This window comes from Monodelphis domestica, chromosome 3 (assembly GCF_027887165.1).
Source record: "Monodelphis domestica isolate mMonDom1 chromosome 3, mMonDom1.pri, whole genome shotgun sequence".
Lineage (NCBI taxonomy): Eukaryota > Metazoa > Chordata > Mammalia > Didelphimorphia > Didelphidae > Monodelphis > Monodelphis domestica.
The window spans coordinates 30840443-30862368 of NC_077229.1; the positions used below are offsets into that span (position 1 = coordinate 30840443).

General features: G+C 61.6%; 1 protein-coding gene across 3 annotated transcripts in view; it reads left to right on the forward strand.

The window, feature by feature from the left end:
* Positions 1-365: 365 nt before the first annotated feature.
* The window catches only part of PXN (paxillin), a 30606-nt gene continuing 9045 nt past the window's right edge, over positions 366-21926 (forward strand). The window contains exons 1-5 of one of the 3 annotated variants that reach the window (XM_007490337.3): positions 366-550; positions 18621-18847; positions 19083-19201; positions 20971-21104; positions 21217-21418. In XM_007490337.3, coding sequence (XP_007490399.2) covers positions 538-550; positions 18621-18847; positions 19083-19201; positions 20971-21104; positions 21217-21418 — 695 coding nt within the window. In that variant the 5' untranslated portion in view covers positions 366-537. The remainder of the gene's footprint in view (positions 551-18620; positions 18848-19082; positions 19202-20970; positions 21105-21216; positions 21419-21926) is intronic. The other 2 variants (XM_056821649.1, XM_056821650.1) reach the window with 2 other exon arrangements.

Here is a 21926-nt window from a genome sequence, read left to right on the forward strand (position 1 = left end):
ATAAGGATAGGCGACCTAGAAGCTCCCCTGCGAGTGTGTGGGGGCAAAGGTTGAGGATCCAGGGGGACTCCCACGTGTGTGAGTACGTGGGTGTGGGAGGGGCCAGTCAGAGGGTCTTGGTGGTAGGTGGGAGGGGCTCCCACGTGGATGTGTGGGGGCAAAGGTCGGAGGTTCAGAGGGGCTCCCATGTGTAGGGGTGGGGGGTGGGGGTCAGTCGGCATCAGGTGGGAGACCGGTCTCGGTAGGGGGAGGTCCACCGCAGGGAGGCCCCGAGGTGGGCAGAGAAGGGGCGAGCCCGGCAGGGGGCGCCCGGGGCCCGCGGGCCCGCCTCTGGAGCGCCCACAGAGGCCCCTCCCCCGCAGGGCCCCGCGCGCACGCGCAGGGGGGCGGTGCCGGGGCGTGCGCGCGCGGGGCGTGCGGACTCGGGGCCGCGGGCGCGCTTCTGGCCGAGCTCGCGCGGAGGCAGAAAAGTTGCGGGGTGGAGAGAGCGCGAGCAAGCGGGGCGAGAGCGGGGCAAGCGGGGAGAGCGGCCCAGCCATGGACGACCTCGGTGAGTGTGCGGGCCCACGCGGGACTGGCCCCCCGCCCCCTTGCCGCCATCTCCCCACGGGGCGCGGCTGGAGACCCCCCCCCAGAGTGGGGGGGGCACACTTCTAATGAGCTTTGAACCTCTCACTTCTCCCTCAGCACTGCCCCAGCGCTGGGGGTCTGGAGCCCGACAGGCGGGCCCCCCAGCCCCAACCTTCTTACTCGTCCCTCTCTGCACTCGCCTCCCCGCCCCCCAGCCCAGGGAAGTGAAAGCTGGGGCTGCCCCCCCCTCCGCCCCCCAGGACTTCTACCTGAGGCTGGAGGCTGCCTGCTAGGTGGAATGGGATGATCCTCGGGGGTCTCCTCCCAGCCCTGAGGTTCTGGGGCTCCGGAATGGGGGGCTCTGTGGTGGGATGGGTCCCTGCCCGGGAGTTTCCTCGGGAAACTAAGGAGATGTTGGGGACTGGGCCAGCCGGCCGGCCCCTGTGGGCTGGGGGTGAGGGGCCGCACCCTGCTCCACCCCTTGCCTGCCCACAGTCTGCCCCCAGGAAGGGGAGGGGGATGGCCGAGCCAGCGTTCGGGTCTGCCCTGAGGCTGGTCCTCCCTGGGGAGGCTGCCAGCTTTGCCGGGACCCCAGGAGCCCGCCCACCTCCCCGGGGGGTTGGAGCCTCGTTGGGCGCCCTCCTGCCTTCCTTTCTGCCCAGGCAATGGCGGGGCGAGTTAAAGTTATCTGCTGGAGCCGGTGTGTGGGCGTTTGCAGGGCGCACCAGGGGCCACTGGACCCCGGGCTCCCTCTGCCTGGAGTGGACAGGCAGGCCAGATGGGCCTCCTCCCCCAGCGCCCAGTAGGCTGTGGGCAGTGTGGACGCCAGGGCTGAGTGACACTGGGGCTATTTGTGGGCACAGGAGGGTGATGGGGGAGTGCCTCCCTGCTAACACCCTCCCCTGGGTGCCCTCCTCCGGGAGTCTGGGTGGAGGGATAGCCCAGGGGTTGTGTCTGTGCTCCACAGTCTGCCTGCCAAGCTTGGTTCTCCCGGGGCCAGGCTTGGCGCTGCTTTGCCAACATGCTCGGTGCTGGCACGGCTTCTGGGCAGGTATTTTTCCTTTAAAAATAGGTATGTCTAGAAGCAGTGTGTGAGAGCCCGTTTCCCCAACCTCTCCTCCAAGGGGCTCCAAACAATGGCAGAGTGGACAAGTGGGAGTCCTTTGGTTTGCTTCAGATTTCACCTCCTGAGCCTTACTTCCTCTCTGACTTGGGCAACCTACTTCGGGTTTCTTGTCTGTAAAAAGAGGGCTGGACTCCGGGGCCTCTGAGGATCGCTTAGAATTCCTCCCCTGACCCAGAGCCAGAGCCCTCCTCCTGCCCAGAACCCTTGGAGATGGGGCAGCCTTGCCCATGCCCCCCCGACCGCCTAGAAAGCCTCCCTTCCTTCAAGACAAGGTCCCAGGAAAGGCCTTGCAGGGCGGGGAGCCGGGGGAAGGGCTACCTGCCGCACCAGGGGTGTCCCAGGCCCTTCTCTAGCTCTCAGGGTTGCCTCCTTGAAATGTCTTTGGGTCATTTTCCTCATATTTTCTGTTGGCTTGGCTGTGTGATTTTGTAACATTTCCTTGTCCGTATCCACGTCCCCCTCTAGTCGAATGGGAGCTCCTTGGAGGTAGGGATGGCCTTGGCTTTGCAGCTCCGGCTCCTAAGCTAGTGCTTGGCACCTAGGTGCCCATTCTGGGGCCAGAGGACTGGGTTCAGATTCTCTGGCACTGTTGCGTGACCTTGGACAAGCCACACTCCCTGGGCCTTGAGTTTCCTCCTCCATCCAAAGCGGGGTGGTGTGGACCGATGCCTCCGAGAAGCTCTCCGGTGTGGACTGTGGACTCTTGCATTGTCCCCTGTGACCGTTCCACCTCCACAGTGGCCACCCCAAGCAGCTTCCAGCATGTTGCTCTTGCTATGCTCGGAGGATGGGAGTTTGAGGCTGAGATCCTGGATGGCTGCCCTCCAAGGCTCCCTCCTCCTCCTCCATGTAGGGGAAAGGAGCTAAGCGACTCCCTGAAAGGAAAGATGGAACAGGTTGGGGGGGGCGGGGGGAGTCCCACTGAATGGCCTGGATGTGGGTGCAGCTGTGCTCCCAGGAGCCGGCCGGGCCACGCCTGGTTCACGGCCCGAGGCCGCTCACTCACTGCTGGGTGAGGGAGGCAGAGGAATTTGCTGGGCCTCTGGGTCTCAGCCCCTTGTCTTTCTGGCTCACTGCTCCTGGAGTTGGCTGTCAGCTGTTTTCCTGAGGGTGGACACAAGAAGGGCCCGGGTCTCTTGTTTTTATTTTGTTCCTCCCCAGAGAGCTTTCTGCCTCGAGCCTGGGCCCAGGTTTGAGGGCTCATGAGCCATCTTTTTTTCTTTTTGGCCGGCTCGGCTAGGAGGGTGGGTGGGGGTTTGGGGGGTGGCAGAACCTTTGCAGCCAGACTTTTGTTTTTGGAAAATAATTGGAGAAATGTTCTCTCCCTGGAGCAGCCTGTGACGGACAGGCCGGCCATGTGTTGTTTAATAAGTAACAAATTTATAACTCTTCCGTTGGTTGGGCAGAGAATGTAAACACAAAGTGTCCAGCCCTGCCCTGCCTTGTCCTATCCTGCCTTCATCCTGCTCCCTCGGGCCAGTGTTGCTGGTAGCTTTTTTTAAACCTCTACCTTCCCTCTTAGAAGTGATACTAAGTACTGGTTCCAAGACAAAAGAGCCCCAGGACTAGACAGTGGAGTTAAGTGACTTGCCTAAGTTCACACAGTTAGGAAGTATGAGACTGGATTTGATTCCATGACCTCCTGTTTCCAAGCTGGCTCTCTGTAATCTGAGCCAACCAACTGCTCCCTATGTAGATATATATGTATAAAAAGAACCCCAAACCTTACTTTCTATCTTTGAATCAACACTGTGTAATAGTTCCAAGGTAGAAGAGCAATAAGGGCTAGACAATGGGGGTTAAGTGACTTGCCCAGGGTCACACAGCTGGGAAATATGAGACCAGATATGATCTTAGGACCTCCTGTATCTGGGCTTGGTGCTCCATTCACTGAGCTGCCTGGCTGCCCTCTTCCTACTAAAAAGTGGTAAAAAGTAAAAAAGATGCCCTTTTGGCTGAGAATCCTGGCTGGGCCTTCCTGGAGAGAGTTTCCGCAGCATCCGAGGTGTACTCCAAGGGCATTTATGATCTAGCCCTTGTCTGCTTCTCAATGCCAGGCCCCATTTTGCCCAGTTCTGAGTGGCATACCTCAGCAGGCAGCCTAGCTGGTGGCACAGGGCATTGGCTTTGGAGTCAGCTGATTCGACTTCAGTGGAGTTCCACCCATGTGATTTTGGGTAGTTACCTGACTTTCTGGGCCTATATTAGCCCTACAACTAGAGGATACTACACAGCTGGATAGACAGTTTGGGCCTGGAGTCAGGAAGACCCAAGTTCAAATCCTGTGTCAGATACCTACTCTCTGCATAACCCTAGGCAAGTCACTTCCTCTCTTCTGCTCAGTTTCCTCCGTTATCATATGTTGTAATTATATCTGTAATTATAGCTCCTGCTTCCCAGGGTGGTTGTGAAGCTCAAAATCTGATGAGGTAATGACATGTGTAATGTGATTTTTTTTTTACCCTTACTTTGTCTTAGAATAGATGCTCAGTTTTGGTTCTAAGGCAGAAAAGCATTCAGGGCTGGGCAGTGGGGGTAAAGTGACTTGCCCAGGGTCACCTAGCCAGGAAATGCCTGAGGTTAGATTTGAACCCAGGACCTCCCATTTTAGGTCTGGCCTCCTCAGCTTCCCGGCAGCTCTTTTGTGGCCATGGGATCTCACTTGTGGAAGGCTTATGGATATCTTGTGTGGCTCTGTGTGTGGACGCTGGTGCCCTCCCATCCCTGCTGACTAATCTGGGGGTGGGGTGTGGGTACTCCGGAGTGCCTGCCTGGGGCCTGCACCCAGATGGATGCAGCTCTAAGTCCCATAGCCCCCGCCAGGGTTCTGGCCAGCTGTTGGCATCGCCCAGTGGCCTTTGCAGTCTGGATCTGTCATCGTTCAGCTTCCCGCAGCTCTGACCCGGCGGCAAACAGGGCCTTATTGTCCTATTGGGGGGCAGGGGGGCCGCCTCAGGCAGCCTGGCTGTGGAACCTCCCCGTTTCCATGGAAAGTCTGAACTTTGTGCCGTCAGTCTGTGGCTTCTCTGTGTATTGGGCCAGGGTCAGGTCCACCCCCCCCCCCCCCCCCCCGCCAGCCCTGGGGAAGCGGCTTGCCCAAAGCCTGTGGCACGGTGGGCGCCCTCCCCTTGGGCACAGAGCCAGATTCTCCCCAGAGCTGCAGAAGGACAGATGGCGCCTCCTTGAGGTCAGGGGTCTTGGGGGTATCTGTGGAGCCGCTTGATTGGGTTCCTGGGCTGTCGCTGGTGGAGTTCAGGGGAGATGTGGAACCGGAGCCCTCACTTAGATACCTGTTTCCCAAGAGGTGAGGAAGCGGAGCAGCATGGTGTAGGGAGAAAACGAGATTTAAGGTCTCTGGTCCTGGGTTCAAGTCCTAGCTCTGCCCTTTCACTCCTTCCAGGAAGCTGGGCAGATGGTTTCCCCTATCAGGCCTCTGTTTCCTCCTTTGTACAATGAAGGGGTCTGTGGTCCAGAGGAGCTTCCCACTGGCCTTTTCTAGCCTTTTTTTCTGTCTTAGTAATGCCTCCAAGGCAGAGGGGCAAAGGCTAGGCAGTAGGTTTGAGTGACTGGCCCAGGGTCACCTGGCTAGGACGTGTCTGAGGCTGGATTTGAACCCAGGTCTTCTGGGCCTGCCTCTATCCACCCAGCAACCTCTGGCGCCCTATAAAGCGGGGGGGGGGGGGGGGGCAGAGGGTCCATGTCAACTCCGTGGGGAGAAGAGCCCATGTTGAGGCCCCTTCCCTGAGGTAATCTCACCCAAAGTGCTCGCAGATCCCCTGACCTTCCTCGGCTCCTGGCCTCGACGTCCACACAGCTCTTCTGGGGAAGCCGCTTCCTCTCCAGCAGCCTTGTAGGAAGAAGAGAGCGGATGGATGCCAAGAAGGCCAGCCTGCCGTTGGAGCGTGGGCTCTTCCTGTCCCAACGAGGGCTTTCTGGGGAGGAGTCTGAGGCAACCTGGGTGAAGTGACTTGCCCAGGGCCACCCGGCTGGTCCTTCTGCAAAGCTCCTTCCAGCCCCAGCCCCAGGAGGAGGCCAGAGGGCAGAGCCCAGAGCAGCCTCCTGCCTGCTGTGCTGCTCTACCCTCTGGGGAGACAGGAGGGATGGGGGGCAGAGACGTCCACCCCCACCCCCTCATTTCCTTCCCAGGAGGTTGCTGGTCAGCAGAAAGATGACCAGATTCAGTCCACAAGACCCGGGGGTGAATCCCGCCTCCCCCATAGCCTGGCTGTCAGCTGTCCCTGGGGAGGTTTCTTGAGCCTCAGTCTCCTGCTCTGTAAAATGGGCACAATAATACCATGTGGCCAGAGAGGTCCCAGGACCAGGCGCCAGAGCTAGAAGGGGTGACCCACCGGGGGCTGCGGCGACGCCCAGGTCTGTGTCCCATCGGTGCGATCCCTGCGCGTGGAAAGGGCTTTGGGCCTCCCCTGTGGGGGGAGCCAGCCTGGGCCAGGACCCCGGCCCGGAGCCTCCGTGCCTCTAGAGACAGGCGAGGCCGGCCACGTGGTGGGGAGGCCCCGGGGGAGGGGGGGTGCCGGGAGGAAGCTCTGTGTCATTCTTGGCCGGCTCTCAGGTAATTGTTTTAATGAAATGGAATGCAGCTAATTCGGAGCCGAGCTTGGCACAAACGGCCGCCTGTGTTTGCCTCGCTCGGGCTTTGGGAGGGAGCCCTGGGTGCCGGCTCATTTCCAGCCCTGTGAGCCCCGTGAGGGTGGGGGGGAGGCGGGGGAGCCCCAGGGAAGGCCTGGGGGGGCTGGGGGACCCTTCTCTCCGGCCCCCCTCCCGTGCAGCCTCTCTCTGTCCCTCGGACACAGCTGCCCCATCCCCCTCTGGCCCCCTACGTCCGAGGCTGCCCGATCCCCGAGTCGGGGTGGCTTTACAGCTTGCCTGCTCGGGCCCAGCTGCAGCAGGGCCTTGGGGTCTGGGTTCGGGTTCTGACGCAGGCTTATCCGTGCGACACGGGCCCGAGCGCCCACCTGACCCTCTTCGCGTGGCCGTGCCCGGCCCCCGTGTGTGGCAGCTCCGGCCTGTCCGGTGGGACCGTCCCTGCAGGCAGCCCTTTCCTGGCTCAGCGCGTCCGAGGCCCCCCCCCCCCCCGCCCCCGGGCCCTCACTTGGGGCCTCCCGCGTGCCGCCACCATCTCTGAGCCGGGAGACACGGTTTGGGGCGTATAATATGGAAAACGTTGAAAATGATGACACGTCGTCGCGGGAAAACGAGCGATCTTTGCATGTTAAAAACTTGATCCTTGAGGACAGCCAGTACCCCGCCGAGGGAGCCTCAGGCCGGAGTCGGGGGGCGACCCCAGACACCCGGGGAGTCACCCCGCCTGCCGGCCCTCGGCCTGCCTTAGTTGTGGAGTGAGCGCTCGAGGGCTCTGTGTGCGCAGGAGAGCCTGGCCAGGGGGGGACCCTGAAAAGCCTCCCGGGCTGCTGGACAGTCACTGACGGTCCCGAGTCTGGCAGAGGGAAGGGCCAGGGAAATGCCTCGAATCCAGATCTCGGGGGGAGGGGCTCTGTTTCCCCTTTGCCCCCCTCCTCGCACACGGCGCTGGGCAGGATTTCATTCATTCCTCTCTGGGGGCCTCCCAGTGCCTGAAGGAAGAGGTTCAATTAATTTACGGGGCATCTCTGGAGGCGATGAGGGCCGTGATGGGAAATTCAGAAGAGCCTCCACTGGGCCGGGCAGGGACGCGGCCCCTCCTCGGGGGACCCCAGGCACCGGCTTGTTCCATGAGCCGAGGCGATGGGGGGGGGGGGGGGGCTGCTTGGCCGGGCCCTTCTGAGCCGCCCCACGGCCTCCTGGGAGCTGCTGGTGAGACGGGCACACACGGCCACGCAGAGGCGTGTCTCTGGGGGCCCCCCTCTCCTCCCCCTCCCCCAAGTAGCGCCATGCTGCTGAGGGCTCCGGAGCCGCCTCCCTGGTCCTCCCTTTCTTGGCCCCGTTTGACAGATGAAGGAACCACCCCAGGCGGCTCTCTGCCCGGGGCCTCCCTGTGACCTGCGGACAATCGCCCGGCGCCTCGGGGCCCTTCTGCTGCTCGACAGATGAGGGAACCGAGGCCGAAGGGGGCAGCGACGTGCCCGGCCCGGGGAGCCCGGTGCTGACAGGACCGGCCGGAGGCTCTGAGTGCGGGCTTCAGGCCGGGCCGCGACCCTGCGGACAGACTTTACGCATTGTGCCTCATTGGCCTGACCACCTCCGTTTTACAGGTGGGGAAACTGAGCCTCAGAGATGGGTGAACGACTCTGGCTCTGGCCTCCGAGTGCCCCGAGGCTGGCCCGTGGCGGGGGCTGAAGGAGCCGGTCAGAGAGGCAGCCGGCGGCTGGGTGGGTAGAGCGGGCCGGCGGGGCTCCTAGAGAGGCTTCCCAGCCGGGACGCACCTGTGCAGCCTCCATGGTGCTCCGGCCCAGTTTTGGTCTTCCACCTGCTGGCCGGGGGATGCCTGGGAAGCTCTCAGGCCGTCCCTGGGGGACGGGGAAGGAGCCATAGATTTGGAGTTGCAGGAGGGGAGGGCCTGGGTTCCAGTTCGGTCTCTGTTGCTTGACCGGCTGGGTGGTCTTGAGCAAATCCGTTTCCTCATCTGTAAAACGGGGGCTTGGCCTAGGGGCCATCCGGGGTCCCTTCCAGCCCCAGAGGGTGGGGCTGCCCCTGCGGGCCTGGTTGGCTTTGGGGCCTTGACCACTGCTAGGCACAGAGCTTCCCCGACCCGTGCCAGGAGGGAGCTCTGCTGGTGGGGGTGCCCCAGGCCAGTGAAGCCAGGCGCGACTCCTACCCTTATTTCTCCTTGAAGCCTTTGACTGGCTGCCCTTCTTCTCTGGGAAGAGGTGACTGGGCAGGAGTTGGGGGTCCTCGGGCCCCCTCAGAGGGCTGCTTTCCAGGCCCCCTTAGTCTAACCTGCCTGAAAAATAACCCCTCCCCGGCCTCCCTGAGACGAGGCAGCTGGATTCTTGGACACCTCTGGGTGGTGGGGAGCTCACCACTTCCTCTGGCAGCCTGTCCCTCTTTGAGACTGCTCTCATGGGGACCTCTAAGGAAGGCTTCAGCTCCTGCCCTGCCTTCTCCTGCAGGAAAGCGGGGAGAAGTAGCTTCTCTGAAGACTTTTTCTTGGCCAGGCTCAGGACCCCACTGGACCCGGAGCCTGGGAAAGGAATGGGGAGTGTTCTTGGGGTGGTGATCATGGCGCCCTCAGGCCTGCTCCTGTGCCCATCTCCCAGGCCCGAGGACAGCTGCCCCCGCACCCTCAGAACCTCAGACATCCCTTCTGGCCCGATGGACGTCCTCCAGGGATGGGGAGCTCACTACCTCCTCAGAGCTACCATTCCTCACTGGAGATCACCTTGGAGGAAGTAGTTTCTTAAGTGGAGATGGAATGGCGAGGTCACTGCTGCAGTATGGAGCTACCCACTGGGGACGCCTTCCCTGGTTCTCCCAGACGAGGCCCCGGATCACCCTGAGCCCTTCCTGCCTCCCCGTTTGGCTCCTCTGCTCGGTCCCGGAGCAGGCTTGCACACAGCACGCTTGCCATATGGGACCAGAACACACACAGTACCAAGGGAAGAAGATGGCGCAGGGGCCAAGTGAGGGAGGAGGCCTAGGCTTAGTGCCTGGTTGTGGCCTGCCCTCCAGGTGTGGAGGCTGTAAAGGTGAAGCCCCATAGTGGAATGCTGATGGTTAAGGAAATGGAACCCTACAGAAATGACTTGCCCAAGGTCACGCCGGCAGCAGTGAGGATTTGCATCCAGGCTGCTTCAAAGCCAGTGTTTTGTGTACGGCATCTCACCATGCTGGGTTTCCTCACAGCAGAAGGGAAGGTTTGGGGGGCCCCAGAGGCTACACTAGAAGGAAAGATGGAGGCTCGATGCTTCACTTTCTCGGGCTGGGGTTGGTGGCTCAGATGACGCCCCGAAGGGCTCCCCAGAGCAGCTCCCAGGCGTGAGGAGGGGGCCGAGAAGCTGCCCTGGCTTCCACTGAGGGGTCGGCTTGGGGTGTGGCAGGAAGGCCTGGATCTCCTGATAACTGGCCTGGCCAGGAGCCCCTCTTCCTCTGCACAGGTCAGGGAGAGTCCTGGGAGGGGGAAAGCGGCCCGTCGTGGCTCTGAGCACAGGCCCAAAGCTGGACCAGCGCCGGGGAGAGGAAGGCTGCTCCGGGGCCATTTCCCAAAGGGCTCCCTGGGAGGGAACAGAGCGGCCCCTGGCCTTGGCCCACCTGGCCAGCCAGCTAACCGGCCTCAGCCCCAGGCAGTGAGCCTCTGGGGCGGCTCAGGAGCGGCCACAACAGGGAAGGAAGTTTCCACACCAGGAGAAAGTCCAGCTGGCCCAGGACTTCCTTCCCCATTCTGAAAGCCTTCGTACAGATAAGAAAAGGGAGGCCGAGAGGGGTGACCCTCACCCAGAATCGGAGAGCTGGAGCCCAGGCAGCCACATGGGCGCTCACGTGACCCAACGGGCCTGGCAAAGACCAGAAAGTGGGCGTGGCCCCGCCCCGCTCTCCTTAGTGATGAGGGCCGCCGGGAAGTCAATGGTTAGTTAGAGCGCCAGGCCTGGAGGCCCGAGGTCCTGGGTTCAGAGGTGTTCGCTGGGTGTCACTCCCATGGCCCATCGCCTGTCTGTCTCCGAGGACTCCTGACTTCCTCCTGCGCTGGCAGTGGAGGCCCTGCTCGGCCAGGCCCCGCCCCCTTTCCTGACTGGCCCCGCCCCCTTCCCCAGGCCTGGGGGGGAGGGGCTATTCCCGCTGCCAACTCCCACCTCTGTCCCAGAGCCCCCAGGTTGAGGGCGCTTCTGTTTGGAGAGCTTCTGGCCGCGATGGGGGCCAGCGCTGAGGGTCTTCTGGACGAGAGAGCCGGGCCCTCCCTGTAGCGACTCTTCCCTTGGAGGAGGAGGCAGTGGCGGAGGCGGAGCCTGGCAGTCAGGGCCGCTCAGCGCCCTGCCCTCTTCTGAGAATCAGGGGTGGGGGTGGCTCCGAAGACCCCGCCCCCTTCTGTGGCGCTGTGTGTGGGGGGGGGCGTCTCGGAGGCTGACAGGTGAAGGTGCCCCCAGTTTTGAAGCGCCTCGGGCTGGACTTGAACTTGGGGCTTCCCGACTGTCCCGCCTAGATGCCCCGCAGCCCCTTCTGGTTGCCCGTGTCTGCTCCAATGTCTGACGCCCCCTGCTGGGCTCCGGGACCTCTTGAACTCACTCTCTGCTGGGGGCTGTTCTCAAGGCCGGAGAGAAAGGGCTGAGCAGGGTCACTGGGGCACAGCTCTGTGGCTGTCTTCCAAAATGTAGGCCGAGGGTAGACGGAGCTCTGCCAGGGTCGGACTGCTGGGGGTGGGCCTCCTTTCCCCAGGGGTCCTGCTGAACCTTTGAGCCCTCTGGAGCCTCCTGAGCTAGGGACGCCCCCCCCCCCCCAACTGATTCTTAAAGCTGGGGAAGGCCTTCTGGGGCCCTGGGGAAAAGTCATGTGGGCAAAGGCTTGGAGGTGGGAATAGCAACTAGGATAAGAGCCTCTGGCAGTCCCTTTGGCTCCAGAATGAGCATTGCTGCAGGGGTTCTTTCCTGCATTGTGCAGATGAGGAAACTGAGGCAGAGAGAGGGAAATGACCCATCTGGGCCCTACAGCTCCAAAGGGTTTGTTGACTTGATGTTGGGTCTAAGTCCAAGCTCAGGACTCTATGGAAGATCCGAATTCAAATCTGGCCTCAGGCACCTCCCAGCCTCTGGACCCTGGACAAGTCACTTGAGCTTCCTCCCTTGTCCATGGGGCGTGATAGCCGGGGCCTGGCAGGGGCCCTGTTCCTTGCCTGCTTCTCCCTGGCACCATGGCCGGCCGGGTCCTGCCAAGTATCTGAACCGGACTCTGGACGAGCCTGGAGCCGGCAAAGCCCTTCCCCCCCCCCTCTTTGTGGTTTCCCCGAGACTGTTTAGCCGAAGCCAAGGCGGTTTGGGCCTCCCCCGGCTCCCTGCACTGCCGAGGCTGGCCTGGCACAAGGGGCGACCGCTTTCTTACAGCTTACAGGCCGGCGCCCTGCGGGGACCCCCAGCCACACCTCGGGCCGGTGCAGGGCAGGAAGGAAGCTGGGGGAGGGGAGGCTGCGCACAGCCAGCCCAGCCCTTCCTGGGAAGCCGGAGCCCCGCTTCTGAGAATGGGGGGAGAGGAAGTCCTGGAGGCCGGGTGCCCGCTCCTCCTGCCATCAGCCGTGCTGGTGCCCTGGCACATCCGAAGAGCACGTGCCAAGGATCCCATTTTAGAGACGCCGTCACTGAGCCTCTGACCAGTTAAATGGCCTGCCCCGGGGCCCAGAGGCTGTAGATGTGGAGATGAGACTTGAACCCTGAAGGGGATGAGAGGGACTAGAAGGGCTCAGTGGCTTTATTTTGGCTTTTAACTTTGTCGTTTATTTTTCTGTAACATTGTTTCCTAAAATTGCACCCCCTTCCCCCAAACACGGGCTGCTGAGGGAGAGGCGAGTCCTCAGGGCTTGTTCAGGCCTTCTAGCCAGGCTCGCCTCGTGCTGAGTCCTGTGAGTGCGCGCGTGTGTGTGTGCGTGTGCGTGTGTGTGTGTGCGCGTGTGTGTGCACCTGTGTGCGTGTGTGTGTGTGCGCGCGTGTGCGTGTGTGTGTGCACCTGTGTGCGTGTGTGCGCTCAACGTCCTTCTCCAGATCACATGGAGGCCAACGGGGTGAAGCGGCTTGCCCAGGGGCCACAGAGAGTGAATGGATGAGGCTGGATTTGAACTCAGTTCTTCCTGGCTCCAGGCCCCTCCTCCGTGCCAGGCAGATCCTCACGTCCCCCTTTTGAGGTGGGTGCTGTTGGCCCATTTTACAGCTGAGAACCCTGCGGCAGGTGGAGAGTGAAGGCCCTGGGCTCAGGGTTGGCCGAGTTAGAAGAGCCCGGAGAGGCGGGTGCTGTTCTCCCCATCTGACAGATAAGGAGGCTGAGACTCCCAGGTGGTGCGTGTCTGAGGCCAGATCTGGCCTCCGTGCCGCCGCGCCCCACTCGGTGGTCTCAGAGAGGCTGCCTCTCCTGGGGTGACGTCTGGGAGTCCCTTCCAGTCCTGGCTAAGCCTCTGCAGGGCCATGACTCAGCCCCCACTGGGGTGGGCAGCGCCTGGGCACCTGCTTCTGCAGCTGGGCCTCTGCCATCTGAGAGACTCCGCCTCCCTAGAGGGGATCGTGGGGCTCGGCTGCCCCATCTGTTGGTGAGCACGGAGCGCCTCGAGGGGGCCGGCACAGGACAAACCGCCAGGGGAGAGCGTGTGCCCGGCGGGGGGGCTCTAGGATTCGGGGGTCAGAAGGCTTCCTCGGGCCTCAGACTCGGCCTTCCCCCTCTTCCTGGGCCGGGGCTTCCCGGTGTCCCCCGCAGCCGCACCCTGCTCTCCCCGAGCCCTTGTCATTTCCTTCTGCTCATTGAGGAGACTGAGGCAGACGGGGTGACGGACTCGCCCGGCCCCTGCGGCTCGGGAGCGTCTGCGGCCACTTTAGGCCCGGAAGAGGGAGTGAGTTCAAATGCTGCCTCTGGCAGCACCGCATGGTCTTGGGCTGGACCGCAGTTCTCTCCCCTGTCAGACGCCGGGGCTGCCCTCATTCCAGCTTGGCACAACTGAAAGTAGTGGGTGGACGTGGTGGCAAAGAGGTAGCCTGAGGCGTGCTGTCGGGAGCGAGCCTTCCCGAGGAGGCCGGAATCGGCCGGGCTGGGGCGAGTCCCTCTTCCATGAGCGAGCCCGGGCTGCCTGCGGAGGGGCCAGGGAGGTGGGCCCTTTCCCGGGTTCTCCCCCTCCCGGCCCCCCTCAGCTCCTGGCTGTATCGGCCCATCCCGGGGGCAGCGAGTGCAGACACGAAGGGAATGCCGGGCACCCGGCAGCTGCGGCCTTGGAATGTACTGCGGGGAAGGGGGAGGAATGTGTCTCCGGGGAAGGGGGAGGGGGGACAGACAGACAGAGAGACCGACAGACAGACACCCTGAGAGCACACTGGAACCCGTCGGTGCTCTTCAGCCCCCGCCAGCATTCCAAGGTCAGTCTGGAGCTCTGGGCTGACCCTCCCACCCCAGGGAGGGCCCCCAGCTGAAGAAGCTGACCCACACACAAGCCTGGTGATGGGCGGAGGGGAAGGAGGGCCTGGCATCTGCCCTCTGAGGGAGCTGGCCTGGCTGCCTTTCTTTCCTCCCTCGAGGGGATGGTCTTGCCTCGAGCTCCCTCTCCACCAGCAGGGTGGCTGGCTGCTGTCCCCTGTCCAGAGCAGGCTCAGACTCCCCTCAGTCATCCGTAACTCCCTGAGAGGAGGCACCCTTTGCCCTCCCTGGAGGTGGGGGACTGCGGGTATAGAGCGTGGCATACACTACCAGACATTTGATTGACTTGCTGAAAGGCTCTTAAACACATTTTTTCTTCCAAGCGACATTTGGAAGTGGAAGTGATGGGAAAACAAAGTCAAAAACCATTACTTTCTAGAACCTTCAGCCCTGCCTAAATGTCAGCCCCCCCCATCCGGCGCTCAGCAACACAAACCCCCATTTGTGTTCAGGATTTCAGGGTGCTCAGACGTTGTTTTCTCCAGGATCCCATCTCCAAAAGAGGAGGACGAGGGGCTGGAGCAGAGGTTGTCCGCCTGGGCCCCAGGAGCAGGCTGGGCCCTTTTCTCTGCCTTTCTTTTAAGGCCTAACTGCTTGGCCCCCTCCAGCACCACCACCTGCTGCTTCTGGGGCTTATGGATAACCAGGCTCAGGTTACTTTCTGCGACTGGCTTCCACTGCCATTGAGTTTGTGTGTCCACAGCGCACTCTGCTGGTCAGAGATGCCAGCTCGGTCCCTCCCACTCCCCTGAGACGACCTCCCCTGGCCCCCCCCCCCCCCCATGGCGGTCTGAACTGTGAAGACAGCGGCTACTGCCCTGTGGCGGAAAGGCCGTGCCTCCTACGCTGGGTAGCCCCAGTCTGGGGGGACCAGCCACCCCGGTGCCAGAAGGGCTATGCTTCCACATTGGCCAGCCCTGGCTAGCGTGAACCCGTCACCCCTGTTTCAGGAGGGATGTGCCCCCCGCGCTGGGCAGCCTCAGCCCGATGACCTCATCTTCCCTTTTGTGGTGGGTGGAGTGCCATGACCTGGGTCACTTGGCCTAGTAAAGCTAAACAACAACCAAAAATGCACAGCTCAGAGTGGCTCCTTTCTGGGAGGGAAGAGAAAAGCTCAGGGGTTTGGACAAGAAAGCAGAGAGAAGGCTCCCTGCTGACTTCAGGCTGGCATCTCCAGCTGCCCTCCAGACACTCGGTATGGCCAAAACAGAACTCGCTTTGTCTTGCCCCTGGATACCTCCTCTACGGCCATTGAGGGTTCCACCATCCCCTGGTCGCTGCTCAGGGCCCCAACCCAGGAACCCTCCTGAATGCCCCACTCATTCCTGGAGCCACGCTTTTGCCAAGGCTGGTCCATTTCACCGCTGGCCCATCTCTGGTCCATTTCACTGCTGGTCCATTTCACCGCGGCCCATCTCTGGTCCATTTCACCGCTGGCCCATCTCTGGTCCATTTCACCACTGGTCCATTTCACCTCTGGCCCATCTCTGGTCCATTTCACCGCTGGTCCATTTCACCTCTGCCATGTTGCTCATTCCACCTTTGCCACATGTCTGAATTTCCCCCCTCCTCTCCTTCGACACTGCCCCCATGCTAATGCAGATTATTGCTGTAGCTTTTGGGGCACCTGCCTGCCTCAGGTCTCTTCCCAACCCCTCCTAATTCCGGTGTCTTCCTCTTATTTGCTATTTATTCCTTTGCTCCTTGTCTCCCCCATTAGACTGGGAGCCCCTCGAGGGCAGGGACTGTCTTTTGATTCTTTGTATCCCCAGGGTTTGGCCCGGTGCCTGGCCTAGAGTAGGTGCTTCATAAATGTTTCTTGGCTGACTAACCAAAAGGGAATTTCCTCCAGAGGGAGACATCAGGCTGCTGGGGGAGGAACAGCCAATTTTGGGGACAAATATCAGGGGTCACCCTCTTAGCCCCAACCCTAGAGAAAGCTTAGCTAAGGTTTAGAAGCAAGGATGTGAGGAAAGAGGCGGTGGGGGGAGCAGGAAGAGCCCAGCGCAGCCTCTTACTACCCTGTGCAGCCCTGTCTCAGTTTTCTTTTCTGTCAAATGGGAAGCTGGGTCTGGTTGGTGTCTGAGTGATCCCAGGGCCCACTGGAGTCGGTGGTGAGTGACTCACCTTGGCTTCCACCCTGAGCTCCCTCCTTGTTCCTGTTACTCACTTGCCAGGGGCACTGCGCTTCCTCTGCCTACAGGCTGGCCTCCTTCCCTCCCCGGTCACCCCCAAATGCTCTCTCCCTGCCCCGCCTTCAGATGCAGCTCAGGCATCGTGCCCTCTCTCACAGCCACACCACAGCTGGCATTTATTTCCATACGGCATGAGGCTGGCAGAGCACTCTACAGATACTCTGAGTCCTCCCTTCCCACCATCTGGGGTGGCCTGTTGTCGTGGGGCTTTCTTGGCAGAGATCCTGGGGTGGGGGGTCATTTCCTGGTCCGGCTCCTGCTACAGACGAGGAAACAGTCCACCAGGGGGCAGTGACTTGTTCAGGGGTCGCCCAACTAGGAAGTGTCTGAGGCTGAATTTGAACTCAGGTTCCAGGCTCGGCGCTCTGTCCACTGTGCCACCTCGCTGCCTCTTATCACCCTTTTACAGATGAGGAAGTCTGAGGTCTGAGAGGCCCTGTGACTTGCCCAGGGCCACCCAGCTAGTAAGTGTGCGAAGCGGGCCTGCACCTCAGGTCTGGCACTCTATTGCTTTGGGTTCCTCCAGGCCTGGCTCTGAGCTGGGGAGTCCTCAAGTCCTGAATTTGAATCTCTGTGTGTGCATACAGCCGTCACTGAGGAGGCTGTGGATCTGGATGCCTCTGCCTGAGGACCCTCCTTCCTCCCCTGGTTCCTCCAGGCCGGCTCTGAGCTCATGTTGACTCATTCCAGGAGAGGAAACTTGAGCCGGGAAACTATTTGAGGGCGGGCAGAGATGAGGGCCGGGCTAGGCTGGGGCTCCAGATGGCCCCGGAATGCCTCCTGCAGCCCTGCTCCCCTCCCCCTCCCTCCTCCTCTCGCCCCTCCCCTCCAGAAAGGATGCCTGGAGACACCTTAAAGCCAGCCTGTGCCTGGCAGCCTCCCTGCGCTCCAGGAAGTCACCGAAAGACAACTAAGTCAGGCTGTTTACACAGTCTTTAACGTGGCGCCTTAGAATCCATTCTGAGCAGGAGCCGTGAGGGCTGGGCAAGGGGGTGAGTGACTTGTCCAGGGTCACCCAGCGAGGCAGCATCTGAGGCCAGGCTGTGGCCTGCAGGCCCTGATTCTTGAGGTGCCCTCGAAGATCTCCCCTACCCCTGCCCTGGCCGGGATCCTCCGTGCCTGCCCAGAGTGTTCTCAGCCCCAGGAGAGGCCTGGCTGCCCCCAGGTTTCCTCATTCCTGCCCCAAGAGAGGAAGCTCCACCTCTGGGGGGGGGAGCCCCGGGGTACCTGGGGGGAGGGGCCACAGGAAGTCTTCTTGGCTTGATGTCACTGGCCCAGCCCCACCCTGCTGCCTGCTTGTAGGTGCCCAGGGCTTGGTTCTGTGCTGCTGCTGAGAGGGAGAAGCCCACCAGGTGTGTCCGCTGGGGGGGCTGGGTATGGGCCAGTGGGGGGCAGCCTTGGAGCCGGAGCTTGGACTTTGCCCTCCCCTCCTTGTTCTTGGGGGGGCTGGGAGGGGCCTCAGCCACCTGGTCCAGGCAGGGCATTTTGGAGGCTTTGAAGTCACCACCCTCCCTTGTACCGCTGGGGAAACTGAGGCTGGGGGCACGTTTTCAGGGGTGCACAGCTGGGAAGCATGGCTTTTTTTTCCCTGTGTTTATCTGTGTATGAGACAGGATGGTGTAGACAGAGGCCCATGCAGGACACTTGCCCACTTGGGAGCTGGGACTTCCTGGGGGGTGTCCAACTCCGACAGAAATGGGGTCTGCTCTCTTACACGATTCTTAAAGTATTTCCTAATGATTTTTTAGAAAACCTTTAATCTTCCATCTTAGAATCAATCGTATGTACGGGTTCCAAGGCAGAAGAGCAGGAAGGGCCAGGCACACACTGGGGTGAAGTGACTTGCCCAGGGTCACAAAGCTAGGAAGTGTCTGAGGCCAGATTGGAACCCAGGACACCCCCCCCTCTGGGCCTGGTGCTCTATCCCCTGAGCTACCCGGCTGCCCTCTGACATCTGAATGTGGCTCTGGCACTTGCTGGGGATGGTCTGCACTGGGCGATGCTGTAAGGCTCTGTCTGACTCTCTGTGACCCCGGTTCCTGGAGGGCTGGAACCCTTTCCTTCTCCCGCTCATTTGACACAGGAGGAAACTGAGGCAGGCAGGGTGAGGTGACTTTCCCAAGGCCACACAGCTGGGAAGTGTCTGAGGCTGGATTCGAGTGCATCAGCCACATGCTGCCCACAGTGCCGAGGCTGCTCCTCTTTAGGGCTAAGTTGTCAAAACAAAGCTGGGCGAGGCAGGCTTCCTGGGGCCAGGCTTGGCCAAGGGGGTGGGGGCCGGCCCATCAGAACCAGTACTGCGTGCCAGCCCCTCCTCTCCTCGGGAGGCCCTTCTTGTTTCTTCCCCGGGGCCCAGAGAGCCCTCGCCGCGTCCTTGTGGTGCCCCGCACTAGAGGTGGGTAGCCCGCTGCCTGGGGGCCCAGAAGAGCCTTTCCGGGCTTGCCGGGGGCACTCGGGAGGACATCCGGGGCGGGCAGTTGGTTTGCAGCCCAGCTTGCCACGAGCTGGGAGCAGGAGGTGGCGGTGCCCGGCTTCCCTGGGAAGGCCGCCTGTGGGCGTGCTTTGAGGAGACCCAGCCTTCACGGGGAGCTCGGACTGAGCCAGGCCTTCGGGCCTGGGGTGCCGGGGGCCAGCGGGGGCCCGTCCTCTCTCACAGCCGCCTCTTCTCCCGCCCCTTCCAGACGCCCTGCTCGCGGACCTGGAGTCCACCACCTCCCACATCTCCAAGCGGCCCATGTTCCTGTCCGAGGAGACCCCCTACTCCTATCCGACCGGAAACCACACGTATCAAGAGATCGCCGTGCCGCCGCCGGTCCCCCCGCCCCCCTCCAGTGAGGCGCTCAACGGCACCGTCCTCGACCCCCCAGACCAGTGGCAGAGCGGCGGCCCCCGATACATCCACCAGCAGGTGGGAGCTGCCTGCCTCAGTCTTTCCAACCGTGCGCCCCCTCCCTGCTCCCCCAGGGGCAAACCGTGTTAGTCACCAGGAGCGGAAAGCCCCCGTGGGACTAGGAGGCCATGAGTGTGAGCCTGAGGGGGTGAGGGCGGGGGATGAGTCAGGGCTGCCCCCACCTCCTCCTCTGCCCGCAGTTGCCGCTCACCCCTTCCACAGCCGAGCCCTGATCGCTCTCTTGTCTCGGCAGTCTCAGCCTCAGTCTCCTGTGTTTGGTTCTGGTGCGAAAAATCCTGGCGTGCCCGTGTCCCGGGACAGCCTGGGGTCCCCCTGCCCCCGCGGAGCCGGCGAGGAGGAGCACGTGTACAGGTACCAGCCTGCCAGCTCGGGCCCACTAGGAAAGGAGCTGCCCGGGGAGCTCTGGGGCGGGCCTAGAATGCTGCCTTGGCCACCTGACTGCCCGGGCGGCCTTGGGCAATCTCCATAACAGCAATAATGCCAGCGTTAAAGCTAGCGTGCAGGTGGCACGTCAGAGTTGGCTTTACGGGGCAGCCGGGGGCTCCTGCTCTTCCCAGTTTACAGATCAGGAAACTAAGGCAAAGAAATCATCCAGCTGGTAAGTGTCGGAGTCAAGAATCAGGTCTTCCTGATTCTAAGTCCAGCATTCTGACCGCTGTGCTGAAGACATTCCACCTCTGCCTCAGTTTCCTTGTTTGTAAAAGGAGAGCATTGGAATGGGTCCTTTCCAAATTCTCAGTTATTTGACCTTTTATTTTCTTATCTGTACAGTAAAGGGTTGGACTAGATGACTGTAAATCTAGTCTGGCTCTGCACTGGCGACCCTCTGGGGTCCCTTCTCCGGCTCTGAGTCTGTGCGGGTGATAACCTGGGCCTGCCGGCTCCTGAATTGGGGCGGGAAGGCTTAGAGGACGCACCAATGCCATTTGTGGTAGTCGTCATTAATAAGGATGATCCTTAGGAGGGCCAGGAGCCCCTCCGCATCCCCATCCCTTCTTCTGCCCCCTCCCCTCTCCTTCCTCTTCCTCTCCTCCCTCCTCTACCCCTCTCCTCCCTTCTCTCCTCCTCTCCTCCCTTCTCCCTCTCCCTCTCCCTCTCTCTCTCTCTCTCTCTCTCTCTCTCTCTCTCTCTCTCTCTCTCTCTCTCTCTCTCCATCCCTCTCCCTCCTCTCTCTCTCTGTCTCTCTCTCATCTCTCTCTCTCTCTCCCTCTCTCTCTCTCTCTCTCCCTCTCTCTCTCTCTCTCTCTCTCTCTCTCCCTCTCTCTCTCTCCCTCTCCCTCTCTTCCCTTCTCCCCCTCCCCCTCTCCCTTCTCTCTCTCTCTCCCTTTCCTCCTTTTCTCCCTCCTTTCTCCTCCCTTCTGTCTTCCTCTCTTCCCTTCTCCCCCTCTCCCTCTCCCTCTCCTCTCCTCCCTTCTCTCTCTCCCTCTTCCTCTCTTCCCTTCTCCCCCTCTCTCTCTCCCTCTTCCTCTCTTCCCTTCTCCCCCTCTCCCTCTCCTCTCCTCCCTTCTCTCTCCCCCTCTCCCTTCTCTCTCCCTTTCCTCCTTTTCTCCCTCCTTTCTCCTCCCTTCTGTCTTCCTCTCTTCCCTTCTCCCCCTCTCCCTCTCCTCTCCTCCCTTCTCTCTCTCCCCCTCTCCCTCTCTCTCTGTCTCTCTCCCCTTCCCCCTGCTTCTCCCCATCCTGTCAGGTGGAAGTGGCCCTTGTTGCCCAACACTTGCTGTCGTGTCCAGGCTCCATCCGCCTGTCCTCTGCCACCTCTTTGGGCCATTGAGGGGGAAGACTTCCTTCCTCCCTCCACTTAGCCCGTCCCTGCCCCACTCATTGCTTAGCTTCCTGCTTGGAGGGAGCCCCTCCCCACACATGCTGTCCTCACAAGAGAACAGAATTTGGGTCTGAAAGGGAGTTCGAGGGACTCCCCACTCGGAGGGAGCAGACTAGATGGCCGTCGGGCCTCTGCCCCAAGACCTCCAAGGACGGCTCTGGCTGTCAGGAGGCTTTCCGTGCACGTGCCCTCATGGGCCCCGGACATCAGGCCCTTTGCCCTCCAGGATGCCCGCTGGCACAGAGGCCCGTGTCCAGGGTGGAGGGGTTTCACGGGCCTCTCGGCTTCCTCCTTCTCCCAGCTTCCCCAATAAGCAGAAATCGGCCGAGCCTTCGCCAACCATGAGCTCGTCACTAGGCAGTAACCTGTCGGAACTTGACCGGCTCCTCCTGGAACTGAATGCCGTCCAGCACCCCACATCTGGCTTCCTGGCAGGTAAGGGGGCCCCCAGGTGGGGCAGCGGCGTGACCTATCTTGGCCCCCATCCCGGGCCATCAGAGTGGGCTGCCGTGGTCATGGACCAGCCTTTCTCCTCTTCTTTCCCCAGATGATGCCAACCAGAGCCCTCCAGTGCCCGGGGGGCTGAGCCCCCAGTACGGCATCCCTGAGAACAACAGCCCCCTGGGGGGAAAGGCCACCCCTCCAGTGAAGGAGAAGCCCAAGCGGAATGGAGCCCGGGGCTTGGAGGACCTGCGCCCCAGCGTGGAGAGCCTTCTGGACGAGCTGGAGAGCTCCGTGCCCAGCCCTGTGTGAGCGCCGGGCCGGGGGCAGCCTCGCGGGGGCATTCTTTGAGCTTCCTCGTTAGGTTTGGGGGGATCCTGCTGCATTGCTCTCGCCTCCTCCCGAGGGGGGGTGGGAGAAGCCTGGACCCCAGCAGAAATAGGAGGAGCCGGGGACGGGGCAGGAATTCCCGCTTCATTCTTTCTCTCTGGCAGGGGAAGGGACAGCAGGCTGTGTTAGGAAGGGTGTTGGCCTTGGCATCGGGCACGAACTGGGCCCCAATCCCACCTCTAACGTGTCCTGGTTGGAGCGACCCCCATTTCTGGGCCTCTATTTCATCATCTGTAAAACGGGCTGATGACCCTCCTCCCAGAGTTGTTGCGGGGATGGGATGAGGGGATGGCTTTGGGAATCTCGGGGGCCGTGTGAACGCCCCAGGCCCTCGGGGAGCTCCGTCTTCCTCGGACCCCCGGCAGCGCCACAAGCCTCGGGAGGGGTGTGAGGAGGCCCCAGGAGGCAGCGGGCGCCATCGTGTCT